Below are 24531 nucleotides of genomic sequence, written 5' to 3' on the forward strand. Positions count from 1 at the left end.
GAGAGCTACATGGAGACTGAAAAATATGAGAAAAGAGAAGTATCTGGGTGGGCATAGAGGGGCTACACAGAGCAATGGCTCACCTCGGAACTTCGAGGTGACTTAAGGAAGCTGTCACTCCAGGGATTCCCCTAGGATGGCGGATGGGCAGCTGTCAAGTTGTAGGACGCGGACTAACACGCTGGCCTGAGCTGAAGTGCATTCTAGGGTCAGGAAGGTCACTAAGGGGTCACCAGTGGCTACTCTGGTTTCCTCTTGGCCTTTCTCTCAAGGGTCCTAGGCAGCTGAGCATCGGTCCTCTAATCTTGGGCTACAGTTTGGGGCATGCTGCTGGAGAGAGAGGTTCGCAGAAAGGAACTGTGAACTCCTGAGCAGAGCCAGGGTTTCTTCTAGTGCTGAGTCCATAATTAATTCAAACTCATTGGCACAGCGTTGAGACAGGTTTGCGGCAGCCGAGGAGGGGTGTCATGCAGAGGTCTGATGGGAGAGTTTGCATGGTGTGTGGGGGAAGAGGGGCCCTGAGCGTTTCTGTGCTAGGATGTAGTGTAGAGAAGCCACTTCAAGCTCCTGGCTTGCCATGCTGGATCAGAATTCCAAGGAGGCCGTGTGTGTGTTCTGCTTCAGATCTGCACATTCCTTTTCAAAATACTACTCCGTGGCGGCTGATGCCAGTGGAGGTCTGACATGAAGGCAGCTGCACATGGATTCAGGTTGCGCGGGGCTGCTGTGTGGTGTGATAGGGCAGCCGCGTGTGGCTTTGTTCCTGTGGGGAGCCCTCGTTAGCCGAGTTTGCTGGAAGCAGTTCTCCAGAGCAGAGATTTGGATGCAGAGCTTTGAGAGTTAGTGCAGCGACATGTTGAGGTGGAAGTTCACTCCAGTGGCTTCTGTATTAGGTAGGAGGCGTAGGGTGTTCGAGCCGTGGTCCGTGGACTGGGTCTGGGTTGTGGAATCAATGACATCTATTCAAACGTTTATCAAATAGTTTGGGGCACCTGCTGTGCCCAGGCATTTGCTGGGACCAGGGAGACAACAGTGGACAAAGTACCTGGGGTTCTGGCTGTTTCGGAGCTTACCATCTAGCAGTTTGGAAGGGTAGGTCATCGGCCCGGGTTCACACATTTTCTGGCTATTTATTTTGCTAGTACTATGACTTTGTTCCTAGAAAAAGAGTCTTTTCTTTCTCCGGTCTTCTGGGATTTGCCTGCATGGGCCCTTTGTGAGCTCAGAGCATTTCAGCTACCTGCTTTCCTTCCTCCTCCTACTTTCTTAGTCATTAATATTCTCCAGCTCCGTGTTCTGAAATGTCACCGGGGTCACCTGAGTCAGGACGGCTGGAAGGTCCCATCAAATATTTACTACCTCCCTGTGGGAGCACTTGCCTCTGGAGCTACAGACTTTTCCTCTAAAGCTCAGCCATTCAGTTTGGGCTTCCTGCTGACAGCTCGCAGGTGCGTGCTTGAACAACAACAGAAATAACCACGGAACCCAGCCTGGGACTTTTGTGTCAGGGTCTCCAGTCTCCTGAGACAGAGGGGAATTAGTCTTTCCTTTGGCTCTCTTTGCATTGAGATTTCTATCCCTAGAGACAGGGCCAGGACCAGGAGAAGGAAAATGGGGTTCTGAATACAGAAACATTCTGAAAGAATCTGTTTAGGGCAGAATATAGTCCTGGGGAGGTCTATTTCTCAGGTCTCCCAAATTCTGTTATTTTTTTTTCCAACCTAAGCAAATTGCTTAACCTTGGTAAAGCCTCTGTTACCTTTATCTGCAAAATAGGGAAAATCATAGTACCTCGTTGGATTTTGGGGAAGTTAAATGGAACATGGAGGTGTGTACAGATCTTGGCCCACTGCATGATCCAGAGCAAGGACACTATCAATGTTAGTTATTGTTGTTATTGTTGATTAATGACTAAGTGCTGTCTCGGACCTTCTTCTTTCCATTTGCAATAGAGTCAGGGAGAGCCAGGGCTCAAAGTGACACTGGAAAGACCTAGCTAGACTCCTACTTTAGGGGGGACAGGAATCAGAATGCCTTAAATCAGAATGAGTGACCTCCCAGAGCAGCCTCACCGCCTGCAGGGAGACGGTGTGGTTTTGAGGCAAAGCCAGGGAAGGGTGGTGTGGGAGAAAGCAGAGTTGTCGGTCACTTCCTATTGCTGTGACCTTGGGTCTGTTATTCTCTCTCTCTGGTCTGGGTTTCTTCCTCCAGAAATGAGACTGACAAAAACTACCTTGCAGAGCTATTGATGAGAGTCACACACAGTTAAGGATGTCAAAACACCTGGCTTGAGTAGGTGCTGGAAAAAAGGGACAGCCTTCATTAATGTTATTATTAATAGAGTAACTGTCTGAATGTGGTTCTGTGTAAGGTACTTTGAAAGCTGTCTCTGAGCTAGGCAAGAAAGGCCATTAAATGAGCTGAATGACAAGGGACCTTCCCAAGTACCCTCTTTGTGGCCAGCTGAGGACATGGCACCCAGCTGATACCCAGATGCGGTATCAGACATTAACTCAAAATAGGCATGATTTGGGGCAACTCTTGGCATTGAGTTTTGTAAAACTATTTTAAGAACAGGGTTTTGTTTTTTTTCCCCTGCTCCTTAGTCTAAGCTGAGGAAGAAACACCTCTTGTAGAGGAGGCAAATGTGTATAAAACCCACAGCTCTGTCCCCTCTTTTCCCTTTTCTACCCATAGAGACATCTCTTCTGATTTGACTTGACTAGCCTAGTTCCCAAATTGCTTTGCCCATAACATGATCACCATATCTAATGAGCGAATGACCAGTATCTCTAGCGTCTGGTCTGCAGAGGTTTCTTAGTTCCTATAGTTTAGGCAAGGGAGAGAGACTCTATGGAAGCTTGGGTCCTAATGGATTCAATCGTACTAGGTCTGTGTTCCTAGGATGAGGGCTGTGCATTTTATTCATTCCTGCCCTGCTCAGTCTCTCCCTACTGCCCTCTGAGAGGGCCAGGACACGCTCTTGCCTTTCCTCTGCAGCCTGGGGAAAATGAAAGAGGGGGGCAGCTTGGGGTTAATATCAATCCTATACAGTCCTCCAGGACATCTGCGTTTGTCTTTAGCTGTTTGGGGTAAGCAGCAGGAGGGCCCGAGACCTCTGTCAGGAGCTCACGAAACAATTTCCAAAGTATCTTCTCATGATCTTATCTTCATAGCAGTCTGTTGGCATTGTCAACCCCCCACCCCCCTGCCATTTTCCAGATGAGGCAGCCGGCTCGAGAGAGGAGAAGTGGCTTGTCCGAAGGCCACACAGTAAATAAATGGCAGGGATGTGATCCCCGAAGAAGCTGCCTGTGCTGCTCATGCCACTTCGATGGGAAATCACATAAGTGTGTTTCCTATTTGTCCAAAACATCCACAAAGCACCTCTCAGGCTACGACCCAGCTTTCCCTGAGTGTGTTCACACTGGGCTGCCATCCAAGTTCAAATGCTAGTGGTAGAACTGATCAGGGCCAGAGGCCAGCCTCCCTCCTAATCAGAAATAATCAGCAAAGGGTTTATCCTTCTCATCCCTCTGATCCTATTATTCCAGAACTCAAAGTGGAGGCTTCTGGAGGCCCAGCGGCTGCTGCCCCAGTGAAGAGGGATGGGAAGGTGGGGCCATGTGACATGCTTTGCTCCTTAGAGAAGCCCCCACTGTTTGATCCTTTAAAAAGAAATTTCTCCTAAAAGTCAGTCCACCTGCACTCTCTAGATCACTGGTTATCCCTTAGGTCACTCAGGACCACCGTAACCTGACCTGTCCAGCCCAAAGTAGCCTAAGCAAGCTCTGAGTTTGAATCCCTGAATCCCTTGCTGCCTGAAACCTCAAGTTAGCAGCATCCTTCCCCCTAAGGAAGGATGGGATTTCTTCAAAGTGCATGACTTTTCCACAGGGGCCTGGTTTTGCCATTTCCTGTCTCCTGTTTCCAAGGACAGGCATATCCCAAGGTCGGCAAACAGGTGCCATGCTTTGTGCTGGCCCGCAGGGGGCAGAAGTCACCAGGTCTGACCGAGTGGGTGTTTTGCTGAGTGTAAGGGGGGAAGGGGGCTCACAGCTAGCCCTTTAAGACCAATCCTGGGCAGGGGAAGGGACCCCTTCTAGGTGCCTGGCACTGTGCCAGGTTCTTCGTGTGTATTATCTTATTAACTCCTCACAACAGCCCTAGGAGGGAAGGCTTATTAGTATACCCATTTCATAAAGAACCTGAGGCTCAAAGAGATTCGCAAGTTCTCAAGGTCATAGAGTTTGCTAGGCAGAAGGGCCAGATTTGAACCAGGTCTGTAGGCCTCTGCATTCTAAACTCTTAGCATCCATGTCAGTGGTCTTCAGCACGGGCTGCAGATTACATTTACCCAGAGCACTAAACATCGCCAGTGTCTGGAGCTCACCTACACCTATTATATTTCTGGGAGACTCCCCAGAGATTCTCATCTGCAGGTAGCATTGAGAATCTCTGCTTGATGCTGTGTCTGCCTTTCTGTGTATCTGCCCAGGTAGTTAATATTAACTGCGTTTGTACCTGGAACCTAAGCCAGCTTCCCTCTGGGGTCCCTGGTGAGCCCCAGCTTTTTCAAGAGTCTGCAGATGGTTGGTTTTCTAGGTTTGATCTCCAAGTCTTTCCAGAAGCCCCAGACTAAGTCAGATTCCTCTGTCTCACATTCTCAGAGGTTTTGTGTTTCCCCTTCATAGCATTGACCTGAATTGTAATTAAATAAGGGCCTTCATAGCTCTTTAATAGCTCTTGCCCACCTGCTAGGATGTAAGCTCCCTGAAAGCAGGGACCATGTTTATCTTGTTCTCCACAGCCTTCCCAGAGCCAGGTACAGTGCCTGGCACACAAACACTGGACAAATGATACTTCTTTCTTCCATTTTAATAATTAGTCACTGAGTATCTACCATGTGCCGGGTACTTGCCCACATCCGCTTTAGAAGCAAGATAAGGGAAACCCCATTTTTCCAGGTGAGGAAATAGAAGCCCTGGAATGTGAGAGGTCAGAAGCTGGCAGACCCTTCTCATGCACCTGAGTCTCATGACCTTCACCCTCCGCCCCACAGAGAAGCTGCTTCATGCTCTCTTCTGGAGGCACAGGTCTTTGGAGAAGGCCTTTAAGTTAGCTGCTCACTCTTCTGTTTCATCTCTCTGGTGTTTTTCCTGCCCTTTGGGAGTCAGTGCCTCCCCAGACTCCTCCCTCTGTTCTCAGGGGCTGCTCCTCCTTCTCCGTGCCCCCTCTGGAGGTTTGGCCCAAACAAGGCTGCTGAGTAACTCCCCTGATTAAACTGTTCCGTCGTCAGCAGCCGCTCAGACGTCAGGAGCTATCCAGGGACTTCCTCCCCCGGCTCCCTGGGAGCGAGCCTGTGGCACCTTCTGGGCTGTGCCCCACCCACTCCCCTAATGGGGCTTCTGACCAGCCATTCGAGCCGGATGAAAAGTCCCTGGGAAAGCGGCCTCTCTGGACTGAAAACTCTTCCAGCGACCCGTGAAAGGGTTTTTGCATCAGGGGCCCGGCTATGAAAGAGTTCGCCTTCCCAACCTGTCTCTGGTGCCCCCTGCTGGGAAAATCTGGCTGCGGGGGAAACAGGGACACTTCCTCTCTTGGGTCATCGAGCTCCGGCTGTAGGTCTTGAATGTAACATCTGAGGCTGGAAATGAGTTCACATCAAACCTGGGACCCAGAGGGACGACCAAGAGCCACTCACCGAAAAAAGTTCCAGTCGTGGGACCTCGAAGACCACTTCGTCAAGGGCAGCCTCTCTGCTTTGCACCTGGAGGAAGCCTGTGACAGATCCTCGCTCAGGATTAGGCGGAGGATGGTTAGAGGGTTCACAGCCCTGAATCACACCCTTTGCACCGGTGCTGCCTCCATCATGCCCCACCCCCTTCACCGTGGTCTCTTGGTTTCCCTTGGGTCGGAGACACCCGGCAGAGCAAAGGGAATGAAGGACCTGATCACTTGCTATGGGCTCAGCTTGTGCTCCCCGCCCTGGAGCCTCATTCCCTTTCGGTGACGAGGCAAGTGTGAAAAATGGAGCGTGATGGGGACATCACAAGATCTTCCAGGCCCTCGACTGGAACTGCCTGCTCTCAATCCAGCTGCGATTGCCAGGGGGCAATTAGGATGTGTGTCTGTCCCTGAGTGCTTGTGTATGCATATTTGTGTGTGTATGTGTGTTGTGTGGTGTGTGTGTGTGTGTGTGTGTGCGCGCGCGCGCGCACGCACGCACAAGGCTGGGAGCTGGGAGGCACCCTGGCTTTGGTAGCCCAAACTAGCCTGCTTCCCCTTCTGGGTCTGCTGGCCTAATTCCCAGCTGCAGCTGCCATTCTGGGCCCCCCTCCCCGAAGCAATCTCCCTGCAGATTTGGCAGCCGGAGAGGAGGGACTGAGGGAAGGGAAATGAACCAGAGAGAGGACTGAGCTCTAATCTGATGTAGATGATCCGGCAGCTTTCCCCAGCTTGCTGCCCTCTGCCATCAGCTCTCCAGGCGATTTTCTCTGTGCCCTGCCCTCTCCCCTCCTGCATTCATGTCCTTAAGAAAGTGCCCAGAAAGTTAAACCCACACACACAAACACACACACAATCCACCAAAAAAAAAAATCAGAGAGCGGGAGCAGGCAGACGAGTAAGAGAGCACGCGCGCAGGAGAGAGGGCTCAGAACGGTCTAGGAGGAAGAACCTCTGCGCAGGCAGATGGAGGCTGGGGTTGGCCGTGACAGGGACTAAGGTCTCTTAGTCCCTAGAAGCCTCCTTCATGGACCCGGGGATCCTGAGAGGGGCTGTCTCAGCTTAGGATGGGCAACTGTGTCAAGTCTCCACTGAGAAATCTCTCAAGGAAGGTATGTTTCCGGAGTTCCCAAGATCTGGGGCAGGGGAGGGGGCATCTCGCCATCTGTGCTAGAGTTGGGGATGGAGGGGGTGGGCCTCTGAAGCTTGCTACCCTTTCCGTGGGTTCTCTCTAGAGCTGTTGCCTCTCTCTAGCTCCAGATTCCCTCTGATCCCAGTTTTCTGTCTCAGGCCCAGCTCTGGAGCTGGGACTTAACGTCTGCATGGGGGGGCTCTGTTTGGGAATTAGCACAAGATTTAGGGACGAAAACAAATAGTTCCTGGGCCACAAAAAGAAAAGCACAGATCCACAGAATGTGAGTGGACAGACCCTCCTGGGGCTGGTCGGATTGGAAGAGGGTTGAGCTGGGCTTTGACCCTGCTTCTACTGAGGCTCCTTTCCGGCTGTAGGGCCAGGGACTCATTCATCTCTTTGAGAGTATCTGGCCCTCTCTCTGGTGGTCTCTAAACCTTCAGAGTTGTGGGTTTTGAAGTCGATCCCATTGCTACTGGGGTATCCCCCGCCACCCTCAATAATTCTTGAATCAGGTCAGAAAATCTCAACTAGGACCAGACTGATTCAGGGCCCTGGATTGTTTCCACTGAGAAATAGGATGTTGAGCAAAGGTGTCTGTAAGTCGCTTTCTGTAGTGGATTTATTGCTTATGTACCAGGATAATAGCCTTTTGCAAGAATTCCTTTTGGAAAGCAAATCATTGCCTCCAAAACGTTTTTCACGCAAAGCTGGGCTTACATCTATAGGGTTTTGCTTCAACTGGGCTCTGCTTGTATTTCTAGCCCTCTGTAGCTAAGCCGTAGAAGAAACTCGGATATTACTTAAAGGAAGAAGGAATGATAGGGATGCTTTCTTCCGGTTCTTTCATTTTTCAGACAAGGAACTTGATTGCCACTCAGGTAAAGTGACTTAACTGGAGGTCTTAGGTTAACTAATGGCATCTCTGTCCCTAACCCCATACTACCTACCTCCTGGGTCAGTTTGATAGTCTCTTAATTTAGGAAATGTTGAGCTTTTTTGCTCATCATCTTCTTCATGTAGCTAAGCTGCTCACACCAAATTCCCTCTTATCTTCACTGTTCCTTGGATCCCTCCGAGGGTTGAGTGTTTCTTCTGTGCACACGGCCCCCATCATCGGGCATCTTAAAAGAGGCTTTGGCATCAGAATTGGCCTCCACACAGTTGCAGAGAAGCAGAAACTGACCTGAATTAGTCTAGAGGACCACGGGGTGAGAGCCTGCCCCGCCCCCACCCCCACCCCGGGTTTTGTCCAAAGCTTAAAGAGAACTTAAGAACAAGATTTATCCCTCTGCTCCACCCCGTACACAGCAGAGTGTTTAAGAGCCAGGCTTCTCCAATCTTTTCTTTCCAGCCATGCGACTTTGGGCAAGTTACTTGACCTCTCTGGACCTCAATTCCCTTGTCCATCAAGTGGAAATACTAATATTTACCCCCCGAGGTGATTGTCAGAAGCAAATAAAAGCCCTGTGCACACTGCCTGGAATGGAGTACTCAGTAAATGGTAACTATTATTATTATCATCATGATCCTAGTGTTTCCACTCTGGGTTTTCTGAGAACGAGGATGGAAGCAAAAAGGAAAATAGGAGAGGTTTTGAGTCCATGGAATAGGGTAAAAGATAATAAAACTTCTTGCATTCAATTTCATTTTTTTTCGTAATAGCAACAATTGCTTTCTTCTGAAAAGCTACAACACATCCAGCCTCTGTAATCTCATCTGCTCTTTTCCACCTTCCCTTGGCTATTTTATCGAGCAAGGAGCGGGACTTAAGAGCTTTCCTAAAGTCACACAGCCGAGTGGAAGCAGAGTAGAGATTTTGGAAACGCAGGTCTGTGTGAATCCATAGATGGTATTTTACTTTTATTTTTGCCTCCGTGAGAGGCTTCCTGTCTCTTTCCTGCTGTCAGGAATGTTATTCATAGGTTCCCGCACTTGACCTTACAGGTCGTCCTGATCCCCACTCCCTGCAGTGATTCCTTCCTCCACTTCGCCAGGCACTTGCTTACTCACTCACCCGCTCCTTGAATACCTTCCAAGTGAGAGCAAGCTCTGACCTGCCTTCTCTTAGCCAGCTTGTGTTATTAGAAAGCTGTAAGGTCACGAGGCAAGCTGACCCCTCCTGTTGCCACGCTCCTCTTGGGGAGATGTCCCCTCGGTGCCAGGAGACATTGTCAAGCCCATAAGCCACTGCCCACTTGGCTTCCTGAGCATGGTAGCCAAGGAACTGGCAATGGAGAGAGGCGGCCTGCTCTGGGCTCTTTGTGGGGCAGGATCAGGCTGTCAGGTGCCATCACTGGCCAGGGAAGAACAGCAGCCTCCTGGGGCGACTTGGTGCCAGGCAGTATTATGATCAAGAGATGCAGTGGAAATTCCCCAGCCACCACGGGTACCTTCTTCGTGGGAACACATTCTTCTCCATCCTTCTCAGTTCTTTCCTGATTGGTAAATATTCTCCCACTTCCTCTGGAGCCAGAAGTAAATGCCTTCTGGCTCCCAGCACCTCTTATGTTGCATCTCCATCATCATCGTTGTCCTTATCATCGTCATTGTCATCCCCATGGCAACTCCATGCATTCGGCTCTGACAGTGCTCTAGGCACCGTGCAATAGCTCATTTATTTCTCACAAGAATCCTGCGAGGGGCCACATGTCTCCCCCACCAGACCGAGAAGGAACCCAGAGCACAGAGAGGTGCAGTCACTTGCCCAAGGTTACATAGCAGGCAAGGGGCAGGGCCAGAATTTGTCCCCGAGACTGTTTGAGTCCTAAGCCAGTGTACTAAATCTCCTCTCCGAGCTCTGAGCCTCCTCTGTGCTGCCTCCTCCTTCCTGGCTTGAGCTCACGCTGAGCCAAGTATAGGAGACACAGCCAGAAACAAAAAGGCGGATTTTTGCATACATCTCGGGAGCTTGTTTCCTGGGGTCGAGCTCTCTACTCCCGAGATTCCTCTGAGCCAGCCTCCCAGTTGGGAAGGTCTCTCTGGTTTTGCCTTTGCTCTGGCCTGGGTCCTGGGAGCCTTTGAGAGTATGGCCGAGGCCCTGAACTCTTTCAGACGTCAAACCAGAATGGCCCTTGGTCTGCCTAACATCTCTCAAGTTCTGAAATAGCCAGAGACCCCACCCTATTGCATTCACTGAACTTGGGCCTTGCACTGAGCATGAATAGCTGCCTCCCCTCTGAGGAGCCAGGATACTGCTCCCCTCTCTCTAGGCCTGGGAGAGGCTTAGGAAGTTGGAAGGGAGCCTATTCTGGAGCCCCAGAGCATGGGGCTTTGGGGAGAAGATGCCCTGGAGGAGAGGGAAGACGAGGTAAGCTGGGAGAGGCTGTTCTGGTTCTCAGCCTGGGGGACAGGCCACGCCTTGGGTCGCAGGATCTTCTTCTGGACCTGGCCTTCTGTGAGCTGGAGGAAGCTGGCAGCAAGTGGGGTATGGCAGGACAGAGGGTGGGGACCCTCCAAGTTTCAGCTGCTCTGTTTCTCCTTTGAAGGTTTGCCTCTAAATCCAAGCTCGTCAAAGCTCAGGACTGAAGGCCAAGCACCCTGACCTGGATCCTGGGGGGCCTTGGGCATCCTGGGGAGGCCGGGGTGGACTAGAATGTTGTGTCTGGATGCTGCTGTTGTCCAAAGGGGACAGTCTGTGGGCAGTGCTGACTTTTTATAGCTGCATGGGAACTGTCAGGGAGGAGGAGGGGAGGGCCAGGGCCCGAGAGCACAGCTATATTCGGTAAGTAGAGAGAGGGCCCCTGCCTCAGCCTCTAGAGGTTGGGCAGGCTGGGCCGGGCAGTGAGCCAGAGGCAGAAGGGAGAAGAAGGAGAATTGCTGGGAGCAGTGAGTGTCTAGTCTTGAGGCAGCCAACTGGGTAGAACCTGGCCCACGGACGGCCTTTGCTTGGCCCAGCTGAAGGGCTGGCAACCTTGGGCAGAGTTAAGTAGCGCTGTCCTTCAGAGGGGACAGTCCCCCCTCTTACCCTGCCTGCTCGGTTATGTTGGCTAGGGCCCTGTGTTTCCACCTGCCAGCCCAGCAGCCTACCCGGGCCTGCTCTGTGTGTTCCCAGCTCTGGTTGTCCTCACTGCCTTCCAGTGAGGTCCAGTGGAGGTAGGGTCAAAAGTCCGTTTAGGAGCATCTTGGGCAAGGACGGTATTCATTAGTCTTTGAGTGAGCACTTCCCATTGGTTGGAACAGAAGCCTCCCTCTGCCTCCTTCTCTTTCTAATCTTCTGCACGCATACGAGTGTGTGGTTTTGTGCACGTGTGTGTGTGTTGTGAGCATGTGTGTGTTGTGTGCCACACAGCGGGTGTTGCACCCAGCTCTCCCCGCAGCCTCCATTTCAGGCAAGGATCAGAGACTCCCATCTGTCGAACCGATTTGACTCCTGCCTCCCATGCACCCCGAGAGCTCCCTGAACATGCTGCACAACTCTCCAGGGTCCCCGCTTGAGGAGAGCCCCTTCTGGGACCAGGAGCCAGGCCGAGGCCAGGAGGGCCGGCTGGGCAGGGACGTGACGCCCTTGCCTCTCTTTTGTATTTGCTTGGTGCTGGCTGAAGATGCGCCAGGAGGAGAAGAGCAGCTACACAGTGGTGCAGACGAGCGAGGAGGGGCCGGCGGCCGGCGGCGAGCACCCAGGACCGCTCCTGATGCTGGCCCAGAACTGCGCCGTCATGCACAACCTGCTGGGCCCTGCCTGCATTTTCCTGCGCAAGGGCTTCGCCGAGAACAGGCAGCCTGTACGTAAGTTGGCCCCAGTGGCGCCTCACTCGACTTGGCTTCAAGGGCATAACGAGGTGCTGGGAAGAAGAGGGGCTTGGTACACAGCTCCCTAATGGATGTACCCCAAACCCTCAACTTGTGAATTTGACCCCCAAAGTTTCCCACCCATGGCTGCAAAGCGCTGGTGAATCCACATCCACCAGCAAGAAGTAATAACAGCAGCTCATGGGGTTTTTTGTTGTTGTTTCTTTGCTTGTTTGTTTTTTTTTTTTGAGGGGGGGGAGTTTTGTTTTGGTTTTTTTTTTTGAGCACTTACTATGTGCGAGGTACTGTACTAAGTGCTTTGGTGCATCTCTTCAATTAAGTCTCAGAGCAACTCCGAGAGGTAAGTACTATGATCATCCCCATGTTACAGATGAGGAAACTGAGTTGGGGAGCTAACGTGCTCGAGATCACAGCTAGTGGGTGGCAGAGGTAGGGTTCGAACTTTGAGAGCCTGACTCCAGGGTTTCCTGTACTCCATCCTGAATACACAGGCCTGTCTGGTCCTTCCTACAGTGATGGACATACTCTGTAATCAGTGTTGTCCAATATAGTAGCTGCCAGCCCCGCGTGGCCATTGAGCTCTTGAAATGTGGCTAGCGTGACTGAGGAACTGAACTGTTCATTCTATTCAATTCCAATTCCAATTCCAATAGCCACATGTGGCTACTATATTGGGCAACCTCCTTTAGGTATATGAGCAGTCACAAGGAGAGGGTAATGGTGATGTTATAGATACAAATGTATGAAGGTTCCATTATTGAATGCTACATGCTAAACACTTTATTTGTTTTAAGTTTATTTATTTTTGAGACAGAGAGTGTGAGCAGGGAAAGGGCAGAGAGGGGCAGGGGGAGACAGAGAATCCCAAGCATGCTCTGTGCAGTCAGTGCAGAGCTTGATGTGGGGCTTGAACCCATGAACTGCGAGATCATGACCTGAGCCAAGATCAAGAGTCGGATGCTTGACCGACTGAGCCACCCAGGCGCCCCCTAAACACTTTACATGTCTTGTCTCACGGGATCCTCACAAAGGTCCTATGAGGTGGGTACTAGTCTTAACCCATTTTCCCGATGAGGAGACTGCGGCTTGGGGAGCTGAAGTGACCTACCCAAGACCCCACAGTTAGGAAGTAGCAGATCTGGACTTTGCACTCGCGTTTGTTTGTCTGACACTAGAGCCCCAGCTCTTCTCCCGGACCACATAAACTGGGGAGAAAGGGGAATTCATGTGCTCATCTTCCCCTCTCACCCCTGGGGATGGTGCTCACAGCCTCCCTGTCACCTCGGTAGGCATCCCCGGCCCTGCTTCACACAGGGGAGCATGTGATCCAGGGGCCAGCTGCCAGGACTCAGCCAGACCAGGCGCACGAAGAAGGGTTACCTGGCCTTCCTGCTCCTGGCTCTGGCTATGCAAGAAGTGGAAGGGTCAACAGTACCCTGTTCCCCTCCAGTCCTGCAGAGCTGGGTTCTGGAGATGTGGGAGCCTGCTTGAGGCTTGAAGGAAGGGAAAGGAGTCACGTCCAAGTGGCTTGTCCTAGCCAATGTCCTCCACACACGTGTGGACACACGTACACTCGCCTACTAGCTCACTTCACTTCTGAGGGGGTACAGGGCATTGCAAAAATCATCCTTTTCAGCCACCCAGCATCCAAGCCAGACTAGGAAGGGAGTGACGACAGTGCACTGTGACAGGCTTTTACGGCGGAAGTCCATACAGTCATCTTGCAGAGATATGCATACCTTCAGTGAATCCTGCCCTCAGCTAGAAACACCCCTGCCGGGACTGGATAGCTTACAGCCTGCTCAGTTCCGGCTCACGTGCATTCTCAACGCTGTCCTGCCTCACTTAGCCGCTCCTGAGCACGGGGTCCTGTGCACCCGCTTGTCCCACAAGACACTGCTCGGCAGCCCCTTTCTGGAAGATTCTCAGACTTTCCGGAGCTGGGGTCCCTTGACCTAGGGCCAGTTTACAGTGGGTGGGCTGAAGCTGTCTCTTGCCTGCCCTGACCGTGTGCACAGCTGAGATGCCCCCCGCTCACTGCGGCCCGCCTGCACGTCTGGGTTAACGATGGGTGTGCCCACACCTGGTATGTGCTTCCTCAGGGTGGGCGCACCCTGCCCCGCGTTCCTCCTGCCCAAAGACAGAGAGCTGTGACAGGGAGGATGGGCCCAGTGCACCAGTTTTGGAGCTGACTGAATATGTCCAGTGGGGAATCAATGTCATGCCGGTCTGGCTGCCTCCTGGGAAGGCCTGGGGTGGCTGGCACCTCACCAGCCAGAACCTACCCCGTGCGTCCTCTGGGCCTGCTCTTTGGAGACTTGTCTGCCATCTGTTCAGATGCCTGGACCCAGGGTTTCCTTGACTCTCCAAGGAGATCTGGGCACTGCTTGAAGCTGGAGATGTGTGCTTTGGACCCTGGTGGCTGCCAGTGCCACTGGCGGCCACCAGGGTCCTATGCTGTGTCCCGTGACAGAGCCAGGTGTAGGATGGGGGTCAAACTGGAGAAGGCGGGCCATGCCCGAGTGGCAGGGCACAGCCTGAAATCTACCTCCACACCCTCGGCTCCTCCTCCTCCTCTTCCTCCCTCATGGGCAGCCTGCTTTCTGTCCCTCCAGCCCCTCCTTCCTTCCATCGCCTTCCAGATTCCCACACTGTTGTGACCTCCCGCCCACCCTGCTTTATTTACAGGTTTTGGCCTCCAGACCAACTCTGTTCCCTGACACATCCTTGTGTCTGGAATGGGGACACAGAGGCTCTCTGCCCAGGCCGGATGGGGCTCGGGGGTCCCTGGTCACCTCCCATGTCTATGGGAGATGTGGGGCCACAGCTTTTTCCCTCAAAGATGTGGTCCAGGCATGCGTCCCACTCGATGCTCGCTGTCCCTTGGATGGGGATTTTGTGACTTCTAGGTCCCTTGCAGCTGCTAATAGGACACGTTCTTTTGTTTCAGGACAGATCGCTGCGGCCGGAGGAGATTGAAGGTAAGACCCAGCCCCTTGGGGGACAGGGTTGCTCAGCTATCCAGGAGATTGGTGGGAAGAGAGGCAGCGACATCTTGACCTCCTGCGGACGAGGCCCGGCATGGGGCTGGGCAGCCTCTGTGGAGCGAGCTGTCAGAGGAGCACGTCCTGGCTCCAGGGTCTGGCTCTCTGGGCCAGGGGCTCACCCAGGCTGCCTCTGCTCAGAGGCTTGGTGCCCCCCCCCCAAAGCCATGCCCACTTTTATTCTGTCCCTCAGAGCTCCGAGAGGCCTTCAGAGAATTTGACAAGGACAAGGATGGCTACATCAACTGCCGGGACCTGGGCAACTGCATGCGTACCATGGGCTACATGCCCACCGAGATGGAACTTATTGAGCTATCCCAGCAGATCAACATGAACCGTGAGTCCCTCCACCCGGCACCCTCTTCCCTTCCCATCCCCGCCCCCCCAAGCTCTCTGCAGTCACTCAGGCCCGGGCTTAAGTTCTGGGCCCATCTCTTCCCAGCTCCGTGACTTGGGGCAAACCACTTACCCTCTCTGAGCCTCCTTTTCCTCACCTGTAAACTGTACAATGAGAGGAGCACAGGAAGTCAATGAGAGACTATCTGCAAAACAGCACGGTACCTGGCATGCGGTGATTGTGGAACGGAAGGAAGTTCTCATTACTGTGTTATTCTCTGTCTTAGTTTTGGGGTTCTCCCAGAAGCAGGCCCTGAGACGAGGATTTGAGTGCAAGCAGTTTATTTGGGAGGGAAAGGAGAGCATCAGCAGGGAGTAGTAAGTGAGACCATAGTGAGAAGGAGCCACAAAGGGAGAACTCTGGAGCCAGCTAGCACCGGGAGTGGCCTGAGTCTCATTCTGCTTAGGCAGCTCGGGAGTTCATGTAGCAAGCCTGGCTTGAAGTTAGAGGCCTCACCCCTCCACCCTTAAAGTTAGAGCCCTCACCCCTCCACTGGGGGCGCGTCAGCAGTCACTGGCTGAAAGCCGTTGTGAGCAGGGGGTGGGGTGGGTGTTGATTCTTCACCACTCCTACCTGCTGAGGGATCTTGTTGAACTTGAGCTTCCATTTGCACATGAAGAGTAAGACTTGGGGCAGGTGGGCCAGGCTCTCATAACTTCTGCTTCTCTCTGCCTTTCCACTCATGTGTCTCTGTCTCTCTGTCTCTGACATTCTTCGCCTGTCTCTGTGACCCAGTGTGTCTTTCTCCCATCTGTATCTGCTTCTATCCACCTCCTGACTGGTTCCTTCAGTCTAACCCTGGCCACTCCCCTGACCCATTCTTTGATAAGCCACCTGTCCATGGTCACCTGTGTGTCCTCATTTGGCTTTTGGTTGTACACTGGACCTGGCACTGGATCAGTCATGGAGAGCTTCACAGTGCCTTCCTTTTCTTAGTCAGAGGTGGGGAGTGGTTGGACAGATGACCTAGCCCTTTCCTCTGTCTCCAGTGGGTGGCCATGTGGATTTCGATGACTTCGTAGAGCTGATGGGACCTAAACTCCTGGCGGAAACAGCAGATATGATCGGAGTGAAGGAACTTCGAGATGCTTTCCGAGAGGTGAGTGACGGGCACTGGACAGGCACAGGCGGGGAGTTAGAATTCCAACCCCAGGACAGTTACTTGAAAAAAAACTCAAGCCCTGAATCACAGACCTGGGGAAGGATCTTGGACAGAGAAGAGTCTCTGGGAAGGAGGGACAATGATACTAGAAAAGGGGCCTAACCTTGGGCCCCCCATATTGTAGCCACCCTTTTCTCCTCCCGGCCTTCTCTAGTTTGACACCAATGGTGATGGGGAGATAAGCACCAGTGAGTTGCGTGAGGCCATGAGGAAACTCCTGGGCCATCAGGTGGGACACCGAGACATAGAGGAAATTATCCGAGATGTGGACCTCAATGGGGATGGACGAGTAGACTTTGAAGGTAGGTGGGGTTTGAATGTGGGAGAGAAGCCAAGGCAGTAGTGGCCATACATGGAGACTTCCAACTGTGTGTCCATCATGACTCCATCTTTCCTCCATTCTTTCCCTACCATTCCATTCTTCTACCCCTCCATCTATGCACCCCTGTAATCCACCTTCCCATCCATCCCTACACCCAACCATCCATCGGTCCATCTTGCCAGATCTATCTCTCCATCTGTTCCATCCATCTCTTCTGTGTCCAGGTATCTATCCATTCATCCATCTCTAAACAGTTATCCATACAATCATTTATTTATATATATATATGTATATATCTGTATATTTCTGTGTGTGTATATATATACCTGGTTCTTCAGGCTGAATCCCTCTTCTCTAGGCTTTCACAGCACCTCAGACTCACTCACTCGTTCTTCTCACTGCTCCCCACGCACTAGTGATACCTCTGCTTGACTGAACTTTTTGAGAAGAACACCATTTTCTTTATCTCTGTATTTCCTCATAATTCAATACCTGGTGCAGAACTAATGCTCAGTAAAAGCTTTCCTTTTTTTTAAAGGAATCAGTAATAATTATAATAGTTACCATTTATTGTGCATCTATTATGTAACGACCACTATACCAGGTACGCTGACATATATCATCGCATTTTATTTTCACGACAACTGTCTGGATTGCACTATTATTGCCTCATGTTACAGATGAGGAAAGTGAGGCTCAGAGAGGTCCTATGGCTTGCTCGAGATTACCAAACCGTTAAGACACAGAGCTGGATCATAAACCAGGCCTGGGGTCTCAGCTACTACATAAGTAACCCTGCATGATACCGCTCGAGACAGCTCTGGGACCTGGTGCCACAACACAGGAAAATGTTGCCTCTGTGCTCCGGGAACTCGCCTTCCGAGCAGAGAGACAAGATAAACATGTACCAGGATGTGAGTGTGTCCAGAACAGAAAAGTTGGGAGCCCCTTTCTGGGGAGCTGTTAGACTCCAAGTCTGAGGAGGGTGTGGCTATGTGGAAAGAAGGCTTTGCTGCCAGCAGAGCTGAAGATTTTGGGTCACCCCGTGTCCCACTAGTGCCCCCTCACAGACGACGGCCCATCCCTGCAAGCCCAGCACCCCCATCCATTCTGCCCATATGCATTGCATGTAGGTCTACTGTGTGTCAAGATCTGCCTTGAGGAGCCCAAGACCAGCAAGGAAAACAGAAGCCAACAGTGTAGTCCCTGCAGTTTTGGGGGAAATACAGTGATCTGTGGGGTGCAGGGGAGGCATCTTGCCAAGCTGGAGGGGGGCTAGGGCAGATTTCCTGGAGGAGGCTATAAATACAGAGCACTCTAAGAGATGAGTAGGAGCCACCAGGTGAAGCAGAAGGAAAGGGTATTTACCCAAATGAATTGAAACTTACGTCCACACAGAAACCTGCACACGGATGTTTATAGCAGCTTTATTCATAATTGCCAAAACCTGGAAGCGACCGCGATGCTCTTCAGTTGGTGAGTGGACAAAGGGTGACAGTGGAATATTATTCACGCTAAAGAGAAATGAGCCGGCAAGCCACAAAAAGACACGGAGAGATCTTAAGTGCATCTCACTGAGTGAATGAAGCCAATCTGAAAAGGCGACATAGTGTGTGGTTCCAACTGTATGACATTCTTGAAAAGATAAAACTATGGAGACGGTGAAAAGATCAGTGGTTGCTAAGGGTTGTGCAGGGGAGCGGGGTGGGGTGGGGGGATGGATAGGTGGAGCACAGGGGATTTTCAGGGCAGGGACACCAGTCTGTACGACACTATAGTGGTGGATACACATCATTATACATTTGTCCCAGCCCACAGAACGTACAGCACCAAGGCTGAACCTGAATGTCACTGTGGCCTCTGCGTGCTAACGATATGTTACTGTGGGTTCATCAGTTAGAACAAAGGTCCCACTCTGGTGCCGGATGTCGATAGTAGGGGAGGCTGTGTGCTGGGAAGGCAGGGTGGATATGGTAACTCTGTACTTTCTGCTTAATGCTGCTGTGAACCTAAAACAGCTCTAAAAAAAAATAAAATCAAGTCTAGTTAAAAAGAAGAGAGAGGGGACGGGTTGCAGGCAAGCTGAGAGGTAGAGGGAGAGCGAGTGTGCCAGCTGCACCCACAGGGAGATCCGTGTGGCTGGAGCGTAATGGATTGGGGGTGAGTGGTGAGAGCGGCGTCCGCTGGGGCCACAGCAGGGAGGGCCCGGAGGTCACATCAGGATATTGGACATTATCAGGGAGCCTGGGCGGCTCAGTCGGTTAAGCGGCCTACTTCGGCTCAGGTCATGATCTCACAGTTTGTGGGTTTGAGCCCCGCGTCGGGCTCTGTGCTGACAGCCAGCTCAGAGCCTGGAGCCTGCTTCAGATTCTGTGTCTCCCTCTCTCTCTCTGACCCTCCCCTGCTCACACTGTCTCTCTGTCTCTCAGAAATAAATAAAAAACATTAAAAAAAATTTTTTTTAAAAAGGATATTGGACATTATCCAGAGGGGAGCCTGGGAGGTTTCAGAGGGGTCAGCTATGCAGATGAGCAAGGCCCTGCCCGCGGGTCCAGCTGCTGTGTACGAGATGGATTGGATTGGAAGAGGCCAGAGGGCTGTAGGGGACCAGCCCTGAGGCAGGAGCTGTGGCGATGGGGGGGGCGGGGGGGGCGGTGCTCAGATCCGAGAGAGATTTGGAGGCTGTGTCCTGAGCTGGGCCTGATGACTGCTTTCTCCCCACCCTGTCCTGTCCTGTGCCCCCCCAGAGTTTGTCCGGATGATGTCCCGCTGAGGCCACAAGGGCCCCTCCAAGACTGCCAAGCTCCCCCCCTGGGCGGGGGAAGAGGAGCCAGAGCGCGCCTCACCCCGCCGTAGCCGCCGAGAGCCCAGGACGGACTGGCGGAAGGGGCCTGCCTGCACCCCAGGGAGGTGCCCACCCTGGACCCCCTCCCCTCCGCACTGTGAAAGACTCACGACTCCTGCAACTGGAAAGGGGGGCGCCCGCCCACGAGGAGGCCACAGTGCCAAGCCAGCAGAGGTCACGCCGGGCGCCAAGTGCCATGGACCCAGCCGCTGCCGGTGGGGTGGGCCAGGGAGCCTGCCAGCAGCGCCCCCCCCCCCCCAGCATGTCCGCCCCGGGGCAAAGCCTCTCGCCGCCCTCCTTTGCTCTGTGCCCATCCCAGCTCGCCGCAGCCCTGTTCTCTCAGAACTAATAAAAATATTTCCAAGACAAGGCCAGCTGTGGGGTTCTTTGCTGCTTGGGCCGCATCAGATGGCGTGCATTTCCTGCGTGCTGACCGCATGCCCAGAGCTGGCTGAACAGTCCTGCATTGAACATGCATTTATTGAGCACCATTATGCACCCACTCTCATCTCAGAAGCCAGAACCTCGTACTTTTAGCTGAAGGGGAGCCTGGGGATTATAGTGACTTAGCTGGGTACCCAGTTGCCCCACACAAAGTCAGGCTAAGAAAAGGAGAATAGAGGGGCGCCTGGGTGGCTTAGTCAATTGAGCGTCCGACTTTCGCTTAGGTCATGATCTCGCGGTTCATGGGTTCGAGCCCCGCATCGGGCTCTGTGCTGACTGCCAGCTCAGAGCCTGGAGCCTGTTTCAGTCTGTGACTCCCTCTCTCTCTGACCCTCCCCTGCTCCGCTGTCTCTCTCTCTCTCTCTCTCTCCTAGAAATAAATAAAAAAAAAAACATAAAAAAAAAAAAAAAAGAGGAGAATAGAAATTGGGTAAGCATCTAGCCGGGTCTGTCCCCTTCCTGTCTTCCTGGAGCTTCCATACTGGTGGGGAGGCAGACATGAAATACCTCACTATGTGGTTACAAATTGTTATGCCTTTTTTTTTTTTAACATTTATTTATTTTTGAGAGACAGAGAAGGACAGAGCATGAGTAGGGGAAGGGCAGAGAGAGAGGGAGACAAAGAATCCGAAGCAGGCTCCAGGCTCCGAGCTGTCAGCACGGAGCCCGATGAGGGGCTCGAACCCACGAACTGCGAGATCATGACCTGATCCGAAGTCGGCCGCCCAACCAGCTGAGCCACCCAGGCATCCCTTGTGATGCTTTTATTAAGGAAAAAAGCAGGGACCCATGGTAGGGTATAATAAGAAGGCCTGGTGTAGTCTGGGGAGGTCAGGAGAGGCTTTCCTGCAGAAGTGATGACAAGGTGTTTGTCATGGAGGAAATCCCAGTGTATGCATAAGACAGATGTCCAGACAGCTGCTGTCTGCTCTGCAGCGCTGGAAGCGGGAGAGTATGGTTGTTAGGCCCCGGGTTTACCTGCTGTGTGACTTTGGGCCAGTCATGTCCCCTCTCTGAACGTCAGTTTCCTCATATGCGATAGGGGAATAATAAAGGATAATAAAGTCCCCAGTAACTGCTCTGAGGGCATAGCATTGCATCCCTCCAGGGGCCGCTGTTCACGTAACTGCGGTGGAAGTGCCCAGCATGGCAATATTAAACGGGATCCGTTGTAATCACTGTCATTAATTTCTGTAAGTGAAGGGTTGAAGGAGTCCGAAGGAGACGTTAGTGGGTAGAAGGTGCCCCGGAGCTTTGACAAGGTTAAGGCATGATTGGACAGGCGTGTAGGATGGACCAGTATACTAAAAGCCTGCGGTTCTCAAACTTTAGCGTGTAAGAATCACCTGGAGATTTTGTTAAGCCACAGATCTGGGCTCCACCCTAGGGCTTCTGCTTCAGAGTCTGGAGTGGGTCCGTGAATTTGCATCTCTAATAAGCCCCCAGGGGATGTTCTTGTCAGAGCACGGCAGCAATTTGAATAACCCCGCTGTAAGTCCCAGACCTGGGGTGGGGGGTGGGGGTCAGGGAGGCAGGTGTGTTCCCAGGCAGCGTGGGTGGAGGAGGCTGTGGGCTAAAAGCTGGAAGTGGGGGGTGCGTGGGGAAACCCCTGCCCCTGCCCCTGTGCTGCAGCAGAGGCTGGATCCTTGTTTTCAGACTTGGCAAGGAATGTGGGAAAGACCAAGGCCATCCCCCCCGCCCCCACCAGAGGCCTGGGTAATCCCCATGTCCCTGAGGCCAGGGGGGCTGGGAGTTCCAAATTCACTCTTATAATCCAATTCTGAGACTAAGCCCTTGGCTCTGCGCCCCACAAGGCAGGCCTGCAGTTCTGCCGGCTCTTGTATTGGCTCGGCTCTGCCCAGAGATCTCAGATCTACATGGCTGTGGAAATGCAGTGACCGTAGAGGACCAGAGGAGCAGATCGTAGAAAGAGGGCTCCTGTGGGCATCTCTGTCAGCTGATAGGACAAGCCCTTGGTGGCAACGCAGGGAGAGGGTTAGGGTCACCTAGAACACTTCTTTCCCTAGTGTGGTGACCTCCTAATCACAGACACAGTGGCTATGACAAAGCGACTTGAATATATAGCCCGGCCACTGTTCAGAGAAACCCCGGTACCCAGGACAAGGGGAAGCCCTGGGCTTGGACTTCGGTCTCCTCCAAAGCTGAAGCTCGAACTCTCTTCTTGAACTTCTCTTATATTTAGCCATTCCTAGATCGTTTGAAGAAAACGTTCTGCTACATTCCAAGAACCAAGACTCATTTTTCTAGATGGAGCCTATCCCAGGTGGGAATTCTTTCTGTGACCTGCACCAGGCAAAGGCTTAATTACCTCCTCCACTGGGGAGCTGGGTCTGGGTCATGTTAGAAGGGCTCCCCTTGTCTGAAAGCTCCTTAAATCTGAGCCTAGGATTTGCCTCCTTATGGCTTGTCAACTTCAATTCACTCATTCATGCATGCATATTTAACTGTACACCTACCATGGGCAGGTCCTGTGTCAGGGTCCGAACAGGTAAGAAGACAGACAAGTAGGGAGTCCCTGGGGGGCTCAGTTGCTGAAGCGTCTGGCTTCGGCTCGGGTCATGATCTCACGGCTCGTGGGCTGGAGCCCCGAGTCGGACTCTGTGCTGACAGCTTAGAGCCTGGGGCCTGCTTCAGATTCTGTCTCCGTCTCTCTCTGCCCCTCCCCTGCTCATTCTCTCTCTCTCTCAAATATAAAAAAACATTAAAAAAGAAAAAAGAAAACAGACAAGTATAATGCAGTGTCATCAGTGCTACTTACTAGGTTACTTCTGAGGTTAGCCTAGGAAAAGTGAGGATATGTGAAAGATACCCAATCCAGTCTGGCAGGGTGGGGAGAGGGTGGAGGGGACAGATTTGCGAGGACCGGAAGAATCAGCCATGCTCGGTCAGAGGAGGTAAGGAGCAGAGTGTTTCTGGTTGAGGGAACAGCACGAACAAGGGCCCAGAGATCAGGGAGAGAACAGATCTTTGGGGAAATGAAGCAGAACTCCATCTGCCTGGTGGACTGGGCTGGAGGGAGGAGCAGACAGAGATGAGACACTCATCGGGGCGGCGGGGCCCCATCCATCACGGCCCCTGGGGTGTGGAGAAGCTCAGGTAGGACCTGGCAGGGGCGGCCTTCATCTGTCAGCCTGGCTCACGGCAGCAGAAACCGTGGTGCCTATAAAAGGCTCGCTTTTGGAGACAGACATGTCCAGAGGGTGGAGCAAATCACGGAGCAGCTGAGGACACCCCGGAAGCATCCCTATTAGCAATGTGGTTAATAGCATGGGCTCTGATCAAAAGACAGAGGAAAACAGACCTTCCATGCCCCTGATGGAAGAATACCAGCTCCCTCCGCCCCCTCCCTCCCCGGGCCTTGCCAGAAGGATAGAACCTGAGTCTGAGCCTCTAGATCCAGCCAGCAGCTGGCAAGGAAATCTGGAGGACAGGGTAACACGCTGAGTTGTACTGTGAGCATATTCCACCAGCAAAACCCAGGCTGGGAAACTCCGCTGCTGAAATGACTGAAGCTCTTTGACAGATAATATTACAAGAAAAAGGAAGGGGTGGAGGGAGAACTTAGAGACTAAAAGAGACTTAAAAGGTACCAAGTTTAAAGATGGGCCTGACTTGGGGCACCTGGGTGTCGGTTAAGTGCCTGACTCTTGATCTCAGCTCAGGTCATGATCTCATGGTTCTTGAATTCAAGCTGTGCTGACAGTGCAGAGCCTACTTGGGATTGTCTCTCTCTCACTCTCTCTCTCTCTCTCTCTCTCACTCTCTCTCTGCCCCTCTCCAGCTCAAGCGCATGCTCTCTCTGTCTCAAAACGGACAAACAAAAAAAACCTAAAAACAACAAAAAACAACAAAACAGCACAAAACTTAAAGATGGGCCTGACTAACCAACAGTGTCCAGGGATACACACTCAGGCGAAAAAAACGTGGAGAAATACAGGGAATTCCTCCTATAAAGGTCCGAATAGTGTTTGATTTTAGAGAGAGGGCAGGAGGGGGCTGTTCCCCGGGTGGGGAGCACAGGCGGACTTCTGGGGTTTCTGGCAAATTTCTATTTCTTGACCCGTGTGGTGCTTACAAGGATGTTTGCCTCATAACACCTCACTTCACTAAGTTATACATTTGTCCTGTAGTTTTTTGTGTTTGTCTTCTTCCCCTTTAAAAAAAAAAAAAAAAAAGGTTATTTATTTATTTTTGAGAAAGAGGGAGAGATCATGAGTGGGGGAGGGGCAGAGAGCGAGGGAAACAGAGAAGCAGGCTCCACGCTGTCAGCACAGAGCCCAAACATAGGACTCAAACTCACAAACCGTGAGATCATGACCTGAGCCAAAATCAAGAGTCGGACACTTAGCAGACTGAGCCACCCAGATGCCCCTGTTTGTCTTATTTTCCGATAAAAAGGTTTAAAAAAGTGTAAGCTCAGGAGTCAGCCGCTTTGCGGCTTAATAGCTAGGGGCCGCCTGGGGGGCTCAGTTGGTCGAGGCTCCGGTCATGATCTCATGGTTTGTGGGTTCGAGCCCCGTGTCAGGCTCTGTGCTGACAGGTCAAAGCCTGGAGCCTGCTTTGGATTCTGTGTCTCCCTCTTTCTGCCCCTTCCCCAGCTCCTGCTCTCTCTCTCTCTCTCTCTCTTTCTCTCTCTCTCTCAGAAATAAATAAACTTATTAGCTATGTCATCTTAGGTAAGTTAT

General features: G+C 52.2%; 1 protein-coding gene across 4 annotated transcripts in view; it reads left to right on the plus strand.

Moving 5' to 3' along the window:
• The window catches only part of CABP1 (calcium binding protein 1), a 57827-nt gene extending 38077 nt beyond the window's left edge, over positions 1-19750 (plus strand). For 2 of the 4 annotated variants that reach the window (XM_039245135.1, XM_039245213.1), the window contains 6 exons: positions 11404-11583; positions 14562-14592; positions 14849-14992; positions 16042-16151; positions 16369-16516; positions 19284-19750. In XM_039245135.1, coding sequence (XP_039101066.1) covers positions 11404-11583; positions 14562-14592; positions 14849-14992; positions 16042-16151; positions 16369-16516; positions 19284-19309 — 639 coding nt within the window. In that variant the 3' untranslated portion in view covers positions 19310-19750. Of the gene's footprint in view, positions 1-6674; positions 6840-11403; positions 11584-14561; positions 14593-14848; positions 14993-16041; positions 16152-16368; positions 16517-19283 lie in introns of those variants that run through there. The other 2 variants (XM_039245063.1, XM_039244995.1) reach the window with 2 other exon arrangements.
• The last annotated feature ends 4781 nt before the right edge of the window (positions 19751-24531 follow it).

Source organism: Hyaena hyaena, unplaced genomic scaffold, assembly GCF_003009895.1.
Source record: "Hyaena hyaena isolate Hyena2069 unplaced genomic scaffold, ASM300989v1 scaffold_0, whole genome shotgun sequence".
In the NCBI taxonomy this organism is placed as follows: domain Eukaryota; kingdom Metazoa; phylum Chordata; class Mammalia; order Carnivora; family Hyaenidae; genus Hyaena; species Hyaena hyaena.